The sequence below is a fragment of the Pimephales promelas genome, chromosome 20 (genome assembly GCF_988280905.1).
Source record: "Pimephales promelas chromosome 20, fPimPro1.hap1.1, whole genome shotgun sequence".
Taxonomy (NCBI): domain Eukaryota; kingdom Metazoa; phylum Chordata; class Actinopteri; order Cypriniformes; family Leuciscidae; genus Pimephales; species Pimephales promelas.
This window is the reverse complement of record NC_142788.1, coordinates 11,765,260-11,786,649: the sequence shown is the minus strand read 5'-3', so window position 1 is coordinate 11,786,649 and position 21,390 is coordinate 11,765,260. Positions and strand designations below refer to the sequence as shown.

Genomic DNA, 21,390 nt, shown 5'->3' with positions numbered 1-21,390 from the left:
CTACTAGTTTCGCCTTCTCGATGACATCACGCGCACCGTTAAAGACGGCATGCAATGACTGGTCAGGAAGCAACGTGTAGTCTGACATGTGTCTTGTCCACGACACGACAAGATTTTAGGAGTCAAAATCGCGTAATCTGACACAGTGACTAGCGTAACAAAAAAAATTGTGTAATCTGAACCAGGCATAAGAGTCAATTCACTGTTGTATTTTGCATAATTCCCTGTCTTATAGAAATATTTGTTTATTTATTTACTCTCATGTTCTTACTTTCCTCCCATAAAACATATAACTAAGGTGAATTTTGGAAGAATATCCTGGTTGCTCTTTTCTTCACAAATAAAGACTGGTGCTCTTGCTTCAAAACAGCCCCGTAGAATGTGTTTTGTACAACTTAAATAGCTTCTTTGAGGTACTTTTACTTACCAAACAGAAACCTTGAGTTGTGTTGACAGACCGCCTCTCACCAGAGTCCGCTAAAAAAAATCTTCTTCCAACAAGCCACCACATCACAGCTTTGTAACAACAGCACATAGCTGTAACACAACGCAAACCACAGCTGCTTTTCACAGCTAGTATAACCAGGAGAAAAACACAAGCAGAAATGCTCTTTATTCATGATCTCTACTCATTCCTCATGGTTGTGGGATTTAGATTGGAGTAATGTGACCATAGATGTGTATTTGTTTCAGAGGGGAATACAGACAGGCCCTGCGACCAAGCTGTTGCTAAGTTCACTGGGACAAGCCAGTTTTTACAGTTGGACACAGCATTGAATCACTAGCCCCTTTCACACATACAGTCTGATTTTAAAACGTTGGGCTGAACTGTGCAGTTCACACTACATGACTTTCTCTCAGTGAAATCAGGAGTGTTCAAGTCGTTGAGTTGTTCACACAACACGACACAACGTGATTGATCCGTTACACGAGGTAACGCCCTTCACCCAACGATTCTATCTTGCCTACAAACCACGTTTTGTCACCAAAAATCACGCGATAAGATGAATGGGAAATGACGCAAAACAGCACGTCTGTCAATACGCACGCGAAAAAAAGAACACAACATGCGAATATGGCCGTCAGACAGAAACTAGGGATGCTAACTGTTTGTGCAATGACTTGTTCTGAGAAAAAAATGCAAAAAAAGAAAAAATAAGATTTACCCGGTGACCTCAACCCATGCCATGCTCTGATTGGCTGGAGCTTGTGACATCACTGAGGTTGAGTCACGCGACAGCTCTGGATATCTAGCATGCTAGATATTTTTCTGGGCTCAGCGACGCATCTGCGAGGCATCTGCGAGCGTCTTTGATGCGTTTTTGGCTCTTTCATACTAACAGATTGGCAAGCGGTCTTCGTCCGCTAATCCCCCTGCGATTTGCAAGCGATAACACCCTGACCTGTCGGCGAGCTCAACAATTCGCAAATCAGGCTTAAAATCCTGTAGTGTGAACTTGGCTTAAATTACCGTTGAGAGCTCATGTGTGAACGAGACCGTTTAAAAATTTCCAAGTAGGCAATGAGAAGTTACCGGTAAAATACCGGTAAAAACATTACCTGTAAAATACCGGTATGATGCTGTGTACGAACAAAGAACAGAATTACTGGTGTGAGCACTTATGAGGTCAGAACACGGCAATCATAAATCTGAGTCGGAGCCGTTTACGGTAAGCTTCATGTTCACACTTGTAGTGCGGTTCTCTTGGTTCTTTTGGTCCGGACTAAAAAAGAAAAAAATACATTTAAAGAACTTACCGAACATCCTAAACAATGCTGTGAGCTGTGCTAAATGCGCTCGGTGGATGTGTGTGTACATATGATGGTATTTTTACCTGTTGGAATCTCGTGAAGAGCTCATAAAACGTGTAAAGGCCCGCCCCGTACACACCATGACGAATATCAGCGCGCGTTATTCGTCAGCGTTTTTCAACGCGTTTTTTGTGTTCACACCCAAGCGATTTTCACTGACGATGAGCCGAGTGAACATGCAAATCCATTCCCTGACATTAGATGGCGCCAATTTGCTCTGCAATACCACTCCATATCAGTCCTCTTTTATCGAGATGTTTGTAGTCGCTGTCGCGTTTGTCATTTAGTTCTTTATGTTCTAACACCAACGCGAACAGCAGCTCTACATTCATCTTGCCTCGCGTCTTCCTCGTCTTATTTCTTCCTGGCTGTGTAGAAGACGGCGACGCTACTTGGCATATATCTTTTTCGCCATTGCATATGTTTGCTAGGCAAGACAGTTTTGTGTTTGAGCGCCCCCAAGTGTTTTACTGTAACTTCAGAAGCTCTAAACACGTGAGGTAACGCACCAATCTCATTGGTCTGAGAGTTTTTGACGCAGCGCGTCAAACTAAAAAAAACGAACCTGAGGCGTTTTTTTTTTAAATGACGCTTTTACGCTTGCCATTTTACACTCACACTGGCACCAATTGTTTAGTCACGAGGCGTTAAACGTCGGCGAATAATGCGTCGGAAATTCGTCCCGGTGTGAACGTCTGTCACACACACACACACAAACAAAGATCTGCTGCGAGGAGACAGACGGGGTTCAAGCGCCTGTACCGAACTGTGATGGCCACGTCACGACTGACACGAGAAAAAAACATATGCTTCAGCGTTCTGTGCTTGTTAGGCTCGATTCTTGTGACATCACCTCCTCTTTTTGTTTCGTTTAGCTGTCCTTGGGTCGATGTTGTGGACACACACATTTACAGTGTCCGCTTTGCTGATGTGCCCCGTGATGCAACCAAACTAGATCAATCCCATTATAATCAAGTGTAGACCGCCTCATGTGTAAAGAGAGTTGTCTAGTATTGTGTGATTCTGGTCACTTAAAATCTAGACACAGTGTCACACAGGCCTGCAGATGTGTTGACTAGAGTGATTGGAGCGTGTGGCTTCATTGATAACAGTCACACACACGCTTACATTTGACTGTAACACTGCGATCTGGGTTCCAGTAAGTCCGATTTATCACACAGTCGCACATTCACAGATTTACTAAGTCCTTCTGTGTGTGTGTGTGAGTGAGTGAGAATATGGTAAAGTATCAATCATACAGCTGAATGTGATAAAGAGCTTTTTCGGGAAAAGCGTGGAGAAGCGGGAAGGCAGGAAGGCAGGCAGTGTGTGAGTGTGTGAGAAACAGAGTGAGAGGGAAACGTTGAGAAAAAACTGTGTTGTTGCTAAAGTCTGCTTGAGTCTGTGATATTCTCCCGCTCGCTCTCTTTTCCAAATCATTTTGAGTGTGTAGATTTACTTTGTGGTGCTAAATTGACTAAATATAGTAGAAGTTGGCTAAATCTGACGAGTTTTATTCAGCATAAAATATGTTACATGTTTTATTCAGCAATGATGATATATTTTTATCTCAAGTAAATGCTTTTTGAACTTTCCATTCGTTAATGAATCCTGAAAAAAATGATCATGGTCTTCGCAAAAAATATTAATAAGAGCAGATAATCATGAGAAGCAAATCAACATATTAGAATGATTACTGAAGTTTTTCTTTTTTTTTCTCTTCAGCTTTATCTAACAACAATAAAAGCATAATCCCTGTGTAGATATATTGGTACATTTATGTAATTCAACACTAATAATTACTGTAATTAGCCTAGAGACATTCTCATTTGCAGAAACTATTCATAAATATTTTATTATTCCATAACATTATTTACTCTATGTATTGTATTGTATGCATAATGCAAATATGTAATGTAGTAATTATAATGAATTCCATAAAAACACAATCTAATTTAGATAGCTAATTAAGTGTGTGTGTGTGTGTGTGTGTGTGATGCATTTATTCAGTGTGAATATAGGTGTGTTTGAAGTTCTATTTCCGACGGTCTAGATCAAAACACTCACTGGATGTGGCTTATGTCTCCAAGGCTATGAATATTGATATTACGTAAGAACATATCTGAAAGCAACACACACACATACACTCTCTCTCTCTCTCACACACACACACACACACACACACACACACACACACACACTTGCTCACTTACTGACTCACTCACTCTCACACACACTCGCTCACTTACTCACTCACTCACTCTCACACACACACACACACACAGAAAGAGAGTGTAATAATAAAACCAGCATACTGCCCTCATCTGTAATGTGTGTCATTTTCTTCGCCTCTAGAAGCAGTTTCTCCTCTTTTCCAAAACTGTGCGGTTTTCTTTCCGCATAAATCTGTCTCTGCCATTTCTCTCTCTTCTCTCTAAAAACGAGGCAAAACCTTCATATTTTATTTATGTTCCTTATTCTGTCTGCTTGTAATCCACTGGTTGCTTTTCTCTTTTTTCTGTTCTCTTCTTCTTCTTTTTGCAGTGATAAAAAAGATTTTTGGAAGTTGACCCAGATAAAGTAAAAAAAGTTTGACAGCCCTGCCAAGTATCTGGGCTTGGCTTTCAGAGCGACACCAAACCAGTTTGCTCTGGTTGGGCTGCCAGAGCAGGGGGGGTTCAAAGCCCAGAATATGAGGGAATACGAGGGAGTGTGAGTGGGATTTTTTGATTATATAACACAGAGACACAGCTTAGCATTGTGTCGGTTTCTGTTCTTAGATCAGGGCTGCTGTGTTCAGGGTGGAGCAGATCAGACGGAGGGAAGAATCTCATTACCAGAGCAGCTCTATAACCCGAAGATCTCTAGCATGATTAAAACAATGACATAATTACAAATGTTGAAATAGAACATTTCATTCATTCACTCTCATATTGTTGTTTTTTCTGTGGGAAAAGTATAGATTTTGTATATACACTCACCTAAAGGATTATTAGGAACACCTGTTCAATTTCTCATTAATGCAATTATCTAGTCAACCAATCACATGGCAGTTGCTTCAATGCATTTAGGGGTCAAGACAATCTCCTGAACTCCAAACTGAATGTCAGAATGGGAAAGAAAGGTGATTTAAGCAGTTTTGAGCGTGGGATGGTTGTTGGTGTCGTATTTCACGATCTGCTCAGTTACTGCGATTTTCACGCATGACCATTTCTAGGGTCCAGTATGCGGCAGTCCTGTGGGTGAAAATGTCTTGTTGATGCTAGAAGTCAGAGGTGAATGGGCCGACTGATTCAAGCTGATAGAAGAGCAACTTTGACTGAAATAACCACTCGTTACAACCGAGGTATGCAGCAAAGCATTTGTGAAGCCACAACACACACAACCTTGAGGCGGATGGGCTACAACAGCAGAAGACCCCACCGGGTACCACTCATCTCCACTACAAATAGGAAAAAGAGGCTACAATTTGCAAGAGCTCATCGAAATTGGACTGTTGAAGACTGGAAAAATGTTGCCTGGTCTGAGGAGTCTCTGAGACATTCAGATGGTAGAGTCAGAATCTGGCATAAACAGAAAGAGAACATGGATGCCTTGTTACCACTGTGCAGGCTGGTGGTGGTGGTGTAATGGTGTGGGGGATGTTTTCTTGGCACACTTTAGGCCCCTTAGTGCCAATTGGGCATCGTTTAAATGCCACGGCCTACCTGAGCATTGTTTCTGACCATGTCCATCCCTTTATGGCCACCATGTCCCCATCCTCTGGTGGCTACTTCCAGTAGGATATTGCACCATGTCACAAATCTCATTTCAAATTGGTTTCTTGAACATGACAATGAGTTCACTGTACTAAAATGGCCCCCACAGTCACCAGATTTTAACCCAATAGAGCATCTATGGGATGTTGTAGAACGGGAGCTTCGTGCCCTGGATGTGTATCCCACAAATCTCCATCAACTGCAAGATGCTATCCTATCAATATGGGCCAACATTTCTAAAGAACACTTTCAGCACCTTGTTGAATCAATTCCACGTACAATTAAGGCAGTTCTGAAGGCGAAATGGGGTCAAACACAGTATTAGTTTGGTGTTCCTAATAATCCTTTAGGTAAGTGTATATCAAACTTTTAAATGATATATATCTAATTTTCATTTATTTTTTAAGTTTTTCATCTGATATTTATATTTTTTAGCTTTATTTCAATTACCAAAAATTAACATTGTTTTATTATAACAGGTGCATAATTCTGTAAGCTTGCGCTTTAGAACGCATGAGACCACCTAGGAACAGTTCAGTCACACAATTTGCTTTGTTAAGTTTGAGTTTACTTGACATAAAAGTAGCAATATTGTCACAACTTCTTTGTCGAGGATAACACAATAAAGTTGCATTAACTTTTTCCATTGTGGTCCTTGATTTTTTTTTTGGTTTACACGACAACAACCCATGTTTTGGGTGCCTGAAAATGCAAAGTTTTGAAAATGGGTCTCAAAGGGCAAGTTTTGAAAAACAGTATCCGTGTAAACAACAAAAACGTGAATCTCTGAAGAAGATGATGCTCAGTCTATAGTTTTTCATCGCCATCTAATGGCCTGGCGGCAGTTTTCCCTTTGTACAAGAAGTTACATTTTCGCCAGTTGACAAGAGACTAATGTTCAACATCGTATCACATGTTTAATGATGTGTTGGTGTGTTTGTTGATCCAGTATGCCACTTTTCCATTGGCATCAGTCCCATCATGTACAGTTATCATATTTAAACATTTGTTAATTTGCATAAATATTTAAATGTACTGTCTGCTAACACTCGCTCCCTCTCCTCTCTCTCTCTCTTTCTCTCTCTCTCTGTTCTCCCACATTCCCTCCCTCTTTCCCTCTCGCTTTCACTGCAATCCAATATAACAGCCATCAATCATGCGGGTACTATATAAATACCCAGCTCACAGTTGAATCTCACCTGTGAGCAAGACACTAAACAGTTAACAGAGCATTTCATTCAACTGCACACTAAATCCTGGTGTTGATTTACAAACACGAGTAAACTCTCTCCCACACACACGCTGAATAAATAAGAGTTGATAATGGAGCTGTGCTGTGTGGGCATACACCAGAGGCCGAGCGTTAGTGTTTATTACAGCGCTGGAATTTTCCATTACCCATGATGAGTTCAGCACAGTAGGGAGCTGCGATATGGCCGAGAGACGAGTTTACTGTGGGAAGAGAGAGAATGCCGCTTAGGCAGAGAGAGAAAGAGAGTGATGCTGGGCTGGGCGACCCACCTCACAAATGTCTGTTGTTTTATGTTGGTTTGAGAGTGCGTTAAACATCTGGGTCTGCTTGACGTAATTGGTCTTTTAAACCTCTTTTCTCTTTCTCTTTTAACAGGAGGCCTTCTGGTCATGCTGATAAAGAGGTGATGGCCGCCACCGTCCTGACTACACTGTCCACCAGCCCATTGGTGCTCAACGCTTCCTCCAGTGCCTCAGGTTAAACTCCGCTCTGACCCCGTCTACCATGCTAGTGCTAGCCTCCCTGTTAACTGATAGATCCCAGAGCCTATAGGTTGAGTGACGGCTCGTCAAACAAGCTCTAAACCTCCATAAGTGCCCAAAAGAACTACTGCTTCTCCAATTTTATTTGATTTATATCGAAAATGGCTTTAATGAAGTTTGTGATTTCTGTGCCACTAAACAGAATTGCAAAAATAATGGTTGTTTTTGAACACTGTCCTCTAATGGAACCAGTCCATTCCATTTCAACCTGATAGTCCCGCCCCCAAACTCACGCCATTGGTTGCTGGTGAGTAGAGTGGTGCAGGACAGGTATGACGTCACTTTATAGGCCAAACCAGTAGCACCTCATTGCAGTACATGAGATCCAGGGGGCGGAGTCAGATCCAGATCTGAGGGTTGGAGTTGGGTAGGTTTAGGGGCGGGTTTAGGGATCAGGGGGTGGAGCTGGTTAGATTTAGGTAAATGTAAGGTGGAAGCAGTTGGATCTGGATCCGACTCCTCCCGGTGGATTTCATGTTCTGCAGTGAGGACCATCTCGGCCAAACGGCAGTTCGCACCACAACTGGTTCCCTCGATAGAAACCCAATGGGTTTTTCTTTCAACAAATTTTGTATTATTTAAAAAAAAAAAACAAGCTCTGTGATCAACTAAAGTTTATGATACTACACGTTTTGTCAATCAAGATAAATATCACAGAAAGTTTTATGAATTTTGAAGCCTAAATGCAGTCACCAGAAGTGAAAGCTAAAGGTAGGCTATAAACGAACTACACCACAGTCACTCGAATTTAAAGTCACCATCACTAAGCTTCCGACAACTCTTTCATTTTTATCTAAAAACGTTTTCCCAGAAAGTTTGAGTTGGCAATAGTTTATAAGACCACAATTCCCTACATTACCTTTAAGACTTCTGGATGTAAATGCCTCTGTTTTGATTGGCTAATCAGCATACCAGTGTAGTTCACACATTAGTTCATTAGACTAGCTGTTGTAAATGTGACTACAAAATATTAGCCACAAAAGATTTCTAAACGGGATGTTTTTGCAGATTTGTTTTACATAGTCTGTTGAAATGAATTTTGCATGAAAACAATCAGAGGTCTACATGGTCATCGCACTCATATTTCAAAAGAGAAAGAAAAGTCCTGTTTTCCATTTCATATCCCCTTTAGCATGATGAAAGTAAACCCACACTTGCTTTGAATGGGTTTGGCAGTGCAGTGACTGGTCCGTCAGAAGAAAAGACAATAGACATTGTGCAGCAATAGACATGCTTGAGCTCTCCCATATATGTTTCATTAGACTTTGAATCAAAAACTTGCTTTGTCCTTGAATGAAAATGACACCCCCATGTTGTTCCAAACCAATGTGACACAAAAGAAGATGTTTTGAATACTGGTTGCTCTTTTCCATGCAGTTTCAAGTTTCAAAAGCATGTTATCTCAAGTTTAATCATTCACTTGGTGAGTTGAACTTAAAAAAAAAATATAATTTTTGTGAACTGGATCAACTGATTTGTTGAATAGAATGATTTCCTCAAGAAGTGAAGCCAAAGATTGTTCTTTTTTGAAGAGTGGGATTTTTAAAGTTAACTGGACTGTGGTGAAAGCGTTCTTGGTTTGCTTTTGTTCTGACCTTTCCAGAGATTCTAGAACAAAATGAAAAGTGAGAGTATTCTTAAGCTGTGTCACTCCACAGTCCCTTACATTTGTGTCTTGGAAGGAACAGGCTGTTTTAATGGATCCCCTGAACGTTTTCCATGGAGGATTTCCCTCTTGTTTGTTGCTTCAGTTATTGAGTTACTCAAATCGTCAGCTATCATGTGGTCTTAGCCGACCTTCTCTGGTTTTATATTGTACTATTTTAGTTGGCCAACATTAGGCTACATCAATGATGGATTGTGGAGGAATAATTTATTTATTAATGCTTTATTGTTAATATTGGGGAGATTGGGGCGTCCGTTCAAAAGTTTAGAATCAGTAAAGGCCATTGCACACAGAGTCCGAAATTTTCTTATGCGTTTTTTCGTGTTCGTCAGCCTAAAAATTCGTCACGCACAGAAATCTTGCACACTGAGTCCGATGCGTATTTATTAAACCTTTGCGGAAAAATACAAAATGGATTCGTCAAGCAGTGAGGATGATTTTGTTGCCCTCTCTCTTATTGAAAAAAGAAGAGAAAATATTGGGTCCATCCAATCCTGAAATTGCGCCGAGAGGAAGGAGAGTTCCACTTCCTTCAAGGAGTCGCGAATTTATCCCGAGATATTATCCCAAAATTTACTTCAGAATGTCAGTGAAACAGTTTGATCCTTTGCTAGCGATTCTGGAGCCACATTTAAAAAAGAAGACCACCAATTTCCATAAAACAATCGATCCTGAACAGAGACTGGCAGTATGTCTAATGGATACACACACACGCTGGGCAGACAGAACAGCTGTATTGGCTACAGGTTATATATTGTACCCAAATAATACATTAGTTATCGAATTTGCTGCTCAGTTACACCTTAATCGATCCGAAATTTCGGGGAGGTTTCCTTTTCTAATCCGATCGAGAGAACATAAACACTTGATCGAATTGAAAACCGAAACTGAAAGGACTGCGCATGTGGAATGATGTGCGGAACGAGCTCCCCCCGGCCCTGAACTGTCAAAGAAACCTCTTAAAATGCGAATTTTGTGGATACGAAAAACACAGAAAATCAAACCCGATCTGATTAATTTTATGACGGACGAAAGTTTCGGAGGTGGTGTGCAAGCGTGATTGACATAACGTGAGGTCGTATTTATTTTTTTAACGTGCGAAAATTTCGAATGCGAATTTCGGACTCCGTGTGCAATGGCCTTAAGACTGACTTTTATATTTTTAAAAGAAGCTATTACACATCTTCTGAAAAAAATACAGAATCTCCAGATCAAAACACTGGTGAAGAAGAAGCAGAAGCAAGAACTATTTGTAAGCAGATGCATGTGTAAAATAACGCAATCATCAACATTAAACAGAATATAAATACAAACTAATACAGATGACCCAAGAAGAGCTATGTCACAGCGGGTTGCAGGAAGGCAGAAGAAGATGAAGATAATTTCCAATACAATGTTTTAATGATAATCCAGAAGACTGGGCCGGTGATGGGAGGACGACAATCTCTTGGCAGTGACGGTGGAGATGGTCCGCGAAGCACAGACCCAGAATGCCCCAGTGCAGACAGACCACAGCGGACTCGAGAAAGAGAGAGGCAGGAGTCCAGATGTGACAAGGCTGATGACAAATGGGGGACGACCGACAAAGACAGTGCCGGTGTATACGCAGACGCAGACCCATGCAATCTCGCGACGACTAGCGTTGTAGTTGAAGCCGGAGTACCCGAGGGCTGAGTGAGGACAGAGGTGATGCCGATAGGAAGGAGGAACCTGTTACAGCCAAAGGGGTGGAGGGACGAAGCGCAACGGATGGCCCGCAAGTCCGTGGTGGAAGTGGTGTGACGACTGACTAAGGGGATGCCGGTGGGACGAGGGGAATCTGGAGGAGCCACTAGACTGAGGGTCTCTGGTTGAGCCGAAGGTGGGAGGAGCCGAGATGGAGTGAAGGGATCCGAGGCTGGAGGCGGAGGCGGAGCCGAAGGATCCTCCAGGATAGGACCTTCGGCTCGGCGTCAATGCAGTCCTGGAGACGGCGCAGGGCTGCATTCGGCAGCGATGGGACTTGGAGGACTGGCTGAACTCTGTGGTGCTGCCGATGAAACAAGACTTGAGAGAACAAAGGTAATCATGACACAGTTCACACACTGGATGAAGCAAAAATGTTTTCCCAGTTCTCACAATTTTCTTTGAGTAATACAGATGATTCAGATAGTGGGTGGGATAGGGTGGGAGTTAACAAGTCCACCATCGAAGTCTATCAGCCAGTCCTCTGTCTCAGTTCCCTCGGCCCCTGGTGTCTCGGGCTCACACCCTGGTCAGGTCTGCGGGGGGCTCACGTGACTTCTCCGCGGTTGTGAAACGGGCTCTGGGTCTGCCCGTGCTCTGGATCGGGGCGCGACGCTCTTCAGAGGGAGGTCGATAGGATAATGGGAGGTTGCCCCGATCCAGAACAAGGTCTTCAGGGTTTTGTCGTCCAGGGAGCCGGTGATGACTGAACTAAGAAAATTCTTGACAAAAGAAACGAAATCATGGCTCTGAGTCTGGACGGTAAACTTTGCCCGTTTGTCCATATTGGGCGGTACGATTGGTTGCAGGAAGGCAGAAGAAGAAGAAGATATAATTCCAATACAATGTTTTATTAATAATCCAGAGGATGGGTAAATAGGCTACACACATAGTAACACACAGTTACACATAACGGTGATCGGACAGAGAATGAATGTTAGGGACCAACTTATATAGCAAACACAAATGAGGATGATTAATAGAACGCAAAATGAAAATTAATGAAAAGCAAACTAAAATTCCACTATCAAAAGTCCATGATAATGAAACTAGGCTGAATATAGGACTGGGAAGCTTTGGAAGCTCAATCTAAACTTTGGAATGATCCAATCTGAATGTGGTCTTTGACAAAAATGCGTTTTTTTGAGTGTTGATAAAATTATGTCTGAAGATAGAATAAAACTGGGTTGGTATATTCTTTCTTTTGATATATTTTATGTTTAGATACATACAACAACATATTCTTGGGGCCATTCACTTTTTGTGAAAATGTAAATTTTGGAAAAAAAAAACTGGCAGGGAAAGAGTTAAAATGGCACTGGACATTAGTAAATAGTTTTTCTCGTGTTTATGTATGCGTGTGTAACTTATATTTCTGTCACTTTGATACTGATGCTTTCAGTTGAAGGCACATATCCTGAAATATTATTATATCTCATTACTCTTGCCTAGAGGACAATTTAAGTAAAAAGTGGCACAGCTTTCCTTACTCTCAATTTACTATTTTATCTAGGACATTGGCCTTGGGATTGGATGTTATGCGTTTTTCATTTTGAATTGTCATTTTTTAATGTATTTAATGTAAACACATTGCCCATCTGGGAAATTAAAGACTTATTATACTGTATCCTGGTGGCTGCACAAATAAAAGACAAGAGTCCCTTTCCTCCCCACCAGGACTAAATAATTATGGCCTGCCGGTAGCTCCTCAGTATTGTCTCATGTAGCCTAATGACTAACGGCATAAGGCCTCCTCAAGACAGCTTGTTCTCGCCAAGACTGTCTGACAGACTTATAAGCGACCAACCACAGTTTAGGTTTATGTGAAATGGATTACACCACAGTAAAACACTCATGTGGCAAAAAAAAAAGTGCATGAAAGCTTCTTTATAGTGAAAAAGGGTTCTTGAGATTATTAAAATGTTCTTCGCAGTAAGAAAAAAGTTCTTTAAGAACTGTTCACTTAAAGGTTCTTTGGGGAACCAAGAATGGCTCTTCTATGGCATCACTGCTGACCTGAGTGAGGTGTTGAACAGTAACTTCGAGTCAGCGAGTCAAACTGTGTAGGGCTACTTAGATTACAATTGTTTCTTGTCGCTTTTGTGCCCTTGAGCCTAACACTTAACTCTTAAATTATGCTACTCCAGAGAGTCGGTTCCTGTAATTAGTGCATTGTAAGCCACTTTCAATGAAAAACATTTGCTAAACTGCAAGTGCACACTTGCTGGAAGAACCCAGACCATTATCCTAAGAGGTCAAGTGTCATGAAATGGGGGTGATTTGCCCTTTTGGAGTCATTCAAGGTCAGCACAGCTTGAACTGTTGCTCAAGGTTGTGTGACGTGTCTTTAAGCATAGTGATTTAGTTGTTTAAGCTGGTTTGTTCAGGGTTGTAATTGCTTAAAATCATCTGGACAGTGTGTCTTATTCTGCTTCATAGCTCAACTGTGTAAGTATGGTATATTTTTAGAATTGTGTTTATAGCCATTATGTTTTTATCACACATCAGTCAATGATCATTTATTATAGGTTCATGTTAAAGGTACACTATGTAACTATTGGCCCTCTAGCAGTTAAAAACGAAATTGCATGCATTTTGCAGAAGAACATTGTTTTGGTCGTGCTTGCGTGACTGTGCGGATGAATATGACCCTTCACAATAGATAATGCTTTACAATGAACTCTGTTAGGCCCTGTCCACAATACTGCGTTTTCGTTTAAAAACGGAGACCTTTTGCTATGTTTGCACCTCCCGTCCAGACTAAAACGGAAAAAACGAAGAAGTTTAGAAATGCCGCAGAAACGCCGTAAAATTTTGCGTTTTAAATCTCTGCAGGGCGTTTTGGTGAAGACAAAATGGAGGACTCTAGAAATAATGACACAAAGGCTCACGCTCGGCTCTATGATTGGGTGTCATCAGTCATGACGTGTCCTTCCTTGATTCGTCAGCCCCCCATCACATGACCCGTTTCCTGTTTACACCAACACTGCATGCCCAGTGTTGGTGAATGGTCACGTGATCCGCGTTTTCAGACGTTTTAATGTGGACGGAGATCAATTCTAATACGCAGATAAAACGCTGGTGTGGACGGAGATCGTATTCGTTTTAATTCTCAGTTTTTAAACAAAAATGCAGTAGTGTGGACGGGGCCTTAGAGAGCTACATATGGCAATTCATGTGTTCAATAATATACCTTACTCACATGTTGAGTTATACAAATGCATCTCGCATCATTTTCACAACTTTTCAAATGCCTCAGTTCTCGCCATCTCCAAAAAGCTAAGCCAATGTTGATTCTGGGTTTATTACGAGCTCTCTTTATACCAACAGACTCTCCTCTGTTCAGCGTTTGTTTAAAACGGATGATTCCCGGAGGTTTGGAGAATTAGCTGACCCATGTCAATCTTTCTCGCTGATTGTGACAAATAACTAACCTCTGACACTCTCACACCATATATGCGTCAAAGTAGCCGGAGCAACTTTCCTCTATATATGGATATGACGAGACACGCACAGGAGCGAATGACAGGTCTAAAATATAAACACTTATAATAGGCTTACACCATAGTGACTCAGGGTAAGACTAAACTTGTTTTGTATTGATTGATGATGTATTGACTCAACTTAAAATAAAATATACACAAACATGTATTCTACAGAAGAAATGTGCCAATTGGATGGCGCTGAGAACTCTCTCTTGAAGAGGATGATAAAAGCCTGCGATAAATAACTCAACCGCTGGGTTGTTACGTCTGACCCAAGAACTCGGTGACACAAAATATACCCAAACAAAAAAATAATAAACCAGGATTTTTTTTTTTTGTATATTAATGCTGCGTAAAATGTAAATCTGATACCTGATAAACTGACTGATGTTAATGAATTGAACCTTTTTGTAAACTATTACTTAAGTTAACACTTTAGTACATTATACTTTTAATGCCTTTTTGTACATTCTGTGAGAGAAAGGATATCTTGCCAGATACTGTATGTCATGCTCACTTTAAAAGAAATTGGACTAGCCTTTAAATCATAATTGCGGTATAGGTTTGGGTAGATACCATTTTGCTTTTGTAAGATACCAGTCTTATATTAAAGATGATCTATTATGCACTTTTACATGTTCACTTTTGTTTGATGTTGCTGTTTGAGCATGAAAAGGGTGTAAAAAGTTAAAGTTAAAAAGTTATTACAAAATTACTGCTAAGGGAGTAACACTGAATATCGCCTCCATTGAGTTTTCTTCCGGGAAAATGTCACAATATTCCTCATTTAAATCATTCCCGGCCAAGACGTGCGCTAAATAAAGGGGATGAGACCTGGTTGATTTGAGTTAGTAGTGTGTTGAATTTGTGGATGTGTTTACTAGAGGTGTTGAAAATGAATGGTTTCTATGATCCATCACGATGCTAACATGGATAATTCTGCATCGATGGAGTAATAGACCATAATCGATTATTGGCATTATAGCCTACTAACGTTTATGGTCCCACTAGCGTAAAATGGCGGAGGGAGGCGGAACACTAAAGCGAGCACTGACACTATTTTAACATTTACACCACCAGCGTGCGTGTGTGTTAGTTAGTGTGCGTGCGAAAATGTGTGTGTGCGTGAGCGTTAATGTAACTTAAGTAGGGTTTTTAGTAGTGCTCCCTTACAAAAAATTACTGCAGTTTTTTTAGAAGTAATACTGCATGTAGAAAATGCAGTTTTTTCAGTAGTTGGAGTACAACTGCAGTAGAACTGCAATATAACTGCAGTAGTATTACAATAATACTGCAATATAACTGCGGTAGTATTACAATAATACTGCAATATAATTGTGGTAGTACTGCAATATAAGTGCAATAGTACTACAATAATATTGCAATTGAACTGCGGTAGTACTGCAATATAACTGCAGTAGTACTACAATAATACTGCAATATAAGTGCGGTAGTACTGCAATATAAGTGCCATAGTACTGCAATAATATTGCAATATAACTGCGGTAGTACTGCAACATAAGTGCAGTAGTACTACAATAATACTGCAAGATAACTGCGGTACTGCAATATAAGTGCAGCAGTACTATAATAATACTGCAAGATAACTGCGGTAGTACTGCAATATAACTGCAGTAGTACTACAATAATACTGCAAGATAACTGCAGTAGTACTGCAATATAAGTGCCATAGTACTGCAATAATACTGCAATAGAACTGCGGTAGTCCTGCAATATAACTGCGGTAGTACTGCAATAATACTGCAATATAGCTGTGGTGGTACTGCAATAATACTGCAATATAGCTGTGGTGGTACTGCAATATAGCTGCGGTAGCACTACAATACATAATTCGACTAAAGTACAATACTACTGAAATGCAATACAAATAAAATGCTGTACAATACCATTGAAATACAACCAGAATATCCCAAATAAGTTTTCACACATCTGCAATAATGAATTAAGGTACAAAACAGGGAATGTCTCAAACTGCAATGCAACAAATAATGTGATTTTACTTTTTATTTTATTTCAAATAACAGGCTGAGAGTTAGACAATGTATTTAAAGTGTTTATTTACAAATCATGCATACATCTTCCCCCACATTATTCAGAGAAGTTGCGTTTTTTGAAGAGCTTATTCTCATTCCACTTCGTTCTTTTCACTGCCTTCATCTCAGATGTGGAAACACGATTTTGGAAGTCTGTAATTGTTACATGTGTGTACTGAGCGATTAGTGTGTGTGCTATTTCTTTTGAGTTTACAGATGGCGATGTAGAGTTGTACAGCGGAAAGCGAAGTGACGTCACGGGAGTTCCTGCTATTTAAGCGGTGCCGGTTCTGATGTCGCTCTCTCTCACAGCGCTCTCAGATCTCCTCTTCTCTCCGCCTACGGCCGCCTAATTACCAGCTGGGGTTTTCTCGGCGTGCGGCGTGATCACCTGTGTGTTGTCGTCTCGCCATGCGGGAGCGAGGCGAATGATTGTTTTCTTTTGATTCTAGTTTATTTGTTTAAACCAGGTAGTGGCTTTATTTCCTTTGTACACTTTTTATTATTTATTTAGTATAGTGAAGGTAAGCAGCGGCCCGGAAGATTCACCCGTTTTATTTCTTTTCGGGAGCCAGGTAAGATCTCTCCCGACTGAAGTACAGGGTATCTGTTTGCCCTTTATGGGCCCTACCTGTGTTATTTTTATTTTGATGAATTTATGATTTATTGTTTACTCAACTCTCAAGGCCTCTCTAATTAAAACTATGGTGTGTTAACGCCAGAAACGCTACCCCAATCGTCTGTGATTTCTATATGTTCTGTCTTTTGTCTATAGGAGAATTTGAAACGAGCTGAACTAGATTGAGGGCTGTAACAGTAATAAACAAACAAAAAGAATCAGAGACAATCTTTTCAGTTACTCTTCACCACAGGCATATATTATGCTTAAAATGAATCTGCAAGTTAATGCAGGAACACGCCACTGTTTTTTGAAATAGGGGTTATTCAATGGAATTAATATTGTGCCGTAATTAAACAAATCCAGCATTTGCAAACAAACTCAATCTGCTTTGTAAAGGAAAACTCGACTCATAAACAAAGCAAGCAATGTGCAAGTGAAAAGGTCAATTTGAGCGAAAATGCAGTGTGAGACACTTGGTAGGGATGCAAATTATTGGATTTTGGCCGATATTCGATATGCCGATATTTGCAAACTCATTTTGGCTGATACCGATATTTATACACATTTCTCACCATATAATAACATATAAAAAAATACACGCACACACATTTTGATTACTGAAGAGAAATCAAATAAAGTCTCTCTCCTGTACTACCGTTACCTTACTACCCTCATGTGTTGTAGATAAGGCAATACAAAAGACAAACAACATTTGATTCTATCATAAATATAATTTTTACAAATTTAGACAGACATATACTGTAGGCTACGCGAGTTGCACATATAAAATGAAGATAAGGAACAAACACGATCTATCAGGAAAAGCCATATGTCGCTGAATTTTACTGCGCTTTATAAGAGTTTAAGAGTTTTTCTTTTGCGTGAAGAAGCCGTTCGGCGGAGATGTGTTAAAATATAGGAGTGCATTGATGATTATTAGACTACCGGTATAATAACCCTCCTGGCTCCAGGTCTGAGTGAGCCATTCACTCTTACCTTTGTTCTTTGATTAACATTAATGGCACTTTAAAATCAGCCGCTGCTGACAGAGATGCAATCCGACACGTGTCCCCATTTTCTCACAAATCTCCATGTTAATTTAAGATTATTTAAATCCTTTAAAGGTCCCCTAACATGAAATTTTCATTTTCTGACGTTTTTTAACATTAATATGAGTTCCCCTAGACTGTATTTGGTCCCCTCGTGTCTAGAATTTTCAATCGGTGTAAACCGAGCGTTGGCTATTTTTCTCTTCTCTGCATCTGTCTGCAGCTCAGACACGCTGATCTTGAATCTCCCCCTATATAACGTCATACGGGGGAAAGGTTACTCCCTTTTCTCTGCTTTGCCCGCCCAGAGAATTTGGCCCGACAATGAGAAAACGAGCTAGGAACAGGAAGTACGAACACGCGCAGGCGTGATTTTATTTTTTCCTAGAGAAATAGGAGATTTGAGTTATTCCTCGATAGATATCATGGCTTGCAAACAAGCAAAGCATGGCAGTTCCTCAGTGTTCGGATGTACAAATGAACACAAAAGTATTTTTTAGTTACTTCATCTGCGGCTCTGAAGAAACAATGGGTTAATTTTATTTTCTCTGGAAATGCGCCGACTCAACTCCCAAAGTTGAGTTCCGGGCTTTAGAGAGAACAGAAACTGCGTTACACTGCACAACGAAGCTCTTACTGTACATCATCGTGTCTGCATTGGTGAAAGCAGATAGAGCAGAAACTGCGTTATACAATAAGATCTTCATTCTCGCGATCGACAGACTGTCATCTGCTTCTCATCACAGCAACATTTTATGTGATGAGAATCTAAATACTTCAAAAACTTCTCACAATTCAGTAATCTCGATATCTGTAATAGTAAAAACGTATAATAGTAAAAGTATTCAAGAGAGCTTCACATGTAATATGTAGCTATTTCATTTGCAAGCATGTCAGCCAATCACAGCAGTGGGCGGTTACATTGAATCCCACAGCGGACACGCCCCTTCTAACAGAGCGTTCAAAGCAGAGGCTAAAATCAGGCTGGAAAAATGCCTTTTATTTCTAAATTATGACTATTTTTTATCTAAAAAAACATACTATTTAAGGGCAACCCAGGAAATATTATAAAATAATAAAAAAAAAACCCATGTCAGGGGACCTTTGAAACTGCTCTAATGAGGACACTCGACAAAACTGACATTTTGGCATAATTTGTGTGCGTGTTATGGTTTGTTCAAGCCTGAAAAAGAACTCGATACTGAAGCGCGACTTTTCCTCCACACAGCTGGACATTTAAGTTGCTGGCGCTCATGCTACGTTCACGGTCGTCACGTGCGCATAGTAAATCCACCACATATTGGCAAGGCTCATCGGCAGAGATATTAATATCGGCCGATACCAATGATCATTAAGCTTTTATCGGCTGATACCGATGTCGTGCTGATGTCATCGTGCGTCCCTAACACTTGGCTTTATATGAGAGATCTCGGCTCGATTTTCTCATAAATGCAGTTGAGCAACTTCCTCTTCTAAAACAGTAGACAGCGATAAACTAGGTGATTAATTTAGTCTCCCAGGTGAGGCCCACTTGCGCTAGTCTCCCAGGAGAAGCCCACTTGCCTTTGCATACAGCTGTGGAAAATGACCGGTGAACAGGTGTTTACTGTATCTATAATGAACCTTTTTGGGGTTTTCTTTAGCAAAATGTTATTCTATATCTAGACATATCCATATTAGATTTGATCTAATTGAAATGCATCCTATTTATGTTAATTTATGGTTTATTGTTCAGCATTAATAATGATTGAACACTCCTGAACACTCCAGATAAAAGTTAAATTACTCACCCTCATGTCATTCCAACCCCACAAGACACGGGGAACACAACTGAAGATCTTTTTGATGAAATCTTTGTCACTCCATTGACAGTCTACACAATTTGCCCAAATAACATGCATTTCTGGAAAAAAGCAGAGACACACAATTTTTAAAGTCTGTGAGTGCATATTTGTTTCACCGCAGCCATCGTCTTCTGTTTTTAGTTGTTACCAGTACATTTTCCTGGAAATAGCAATCACACAAAAAAGTAAGTTAGCCTACTTAAAAAAAAAAAAAAAAAAAATCCTTTTCTGCACATAATGTCAAACTACAGAACATATTTGCTTGTATTTTCCAGTAAGTTTGTGTCTGATATTTCTAATATTCATGATATTAAATTTAAACAATTTAACTAAAGTCACCATGTATAGCACTTTATACAATACAAATAGTTTTAAAAAATGCGTTAAAAGTGATAAAGACAATAATGCTGCAAAGTGCAAACATAAGTTACACAATCTGCTGTGACGCAGTTAACACTAACGTTAAACAGTGTAACGTTAAACCGGAGAATGGTAAAACTAACATTACAGAATAGAAGCGTCGTTTCCTCTTATTTTACCACTGGGTTGAACAACATATACGTAAAGTCTTTTTACACCAATCTAAAATATAAAAAAGAGAAATATGAGGACATTATATGTAATAATTTACTAACCTCTAAGCTGAATGACTTGACAAGGCCTCGCGCAATGAACTTCTTTTCTTCCAGAAAACGCTTCTCTTCCATTCCACTTGTTAATGACCGTCACCACGAAACCATGAAACCATGTCTTTGTGTTTTAATTGTGATAGTTCATAAATATGAACGTATATGAACGATAATTTCAGTGAGGAAAACAACCAAACCGTATTTTATGGAGCAGACACTGCGCGGAAAGACGCCAACTGACAGTAATGAGCATCAGCTGCTCTCGAGACTCGTTGTCAGGACAACGCCCGCGGCGCGTTCGCGCGAAGGAAGCTTTGGTCACATGGGCTATGTCTCGCACAAAACAGCATAACTGCAGTACAGTTTAATATTGGTAGGCCAAGACTTCAGATGCAAAAAACAAAAACTTCATCTTTTTTTCATACTATAAAGCTCCTTTATTTAGGTTCAGTAATTTCACTTTTTAATGGCAACTAAACTGATATCATTGCCTGAGAGCCCAATAAAAACAAAAACCTAAAAAAAAAAAATGGATTAGTTTTCTCTATCAAAAAAAGTCTATCACTTTTTAAAGTGTATCACTGAACTGAAGTTATTGTATCTATAGGCTACTTCATTATACTGCAAATCTACAGTTGTACTGCAGTTTTACTTCACTATTCTGAAGTTGTACTTTTTGTACTGCTGTTTTACTGCAGTTGCACTTCAATGCACTGTCACATTGTATCTATACTGCAGTTATACTGCAGTTATACTTTGTTAATACTGCAAATCTACAGTTGTACTACAGTTTTACTTCACTATTCTGAAGTTGTACTTTTTGTACTGTGGTTTTACTGCAGTTGCACTTCAATGTACTGTAGTCACATTGTAGCCTATCTATACTGCAGTTATACTTCGTTAATACTGCAAATCTACAGTTGTACTGCAGTTTTACTTCACTATTCTGAAG

General features: G+C 40.1%; 1 protein-coding gene across 2 annotated transcripts in view; it reads left to right on the top strand.

The window, feature by feature from the left end:
• Positions 1 to 21,390, top strand: part of slc2a4rg (SLC2A4 regulator) — a 70,050-nt gene that overhangs the window by 30,961 nt on the left and 17,699 nt on the right. For both annotated transcript variants that reach the window (XM_039684596.2, XM_089124098.1), the window contains exon 3: positions 7,198 to 7,298. In XM_039684596.2, the coding sequence (XP_039540530.2) occupies positions 7,198 to 7,298 (101 nt within the window). The remainder of the gene's footprint in view (positions 1 to 7,197; positions 7,299 to 21,390) is intronic.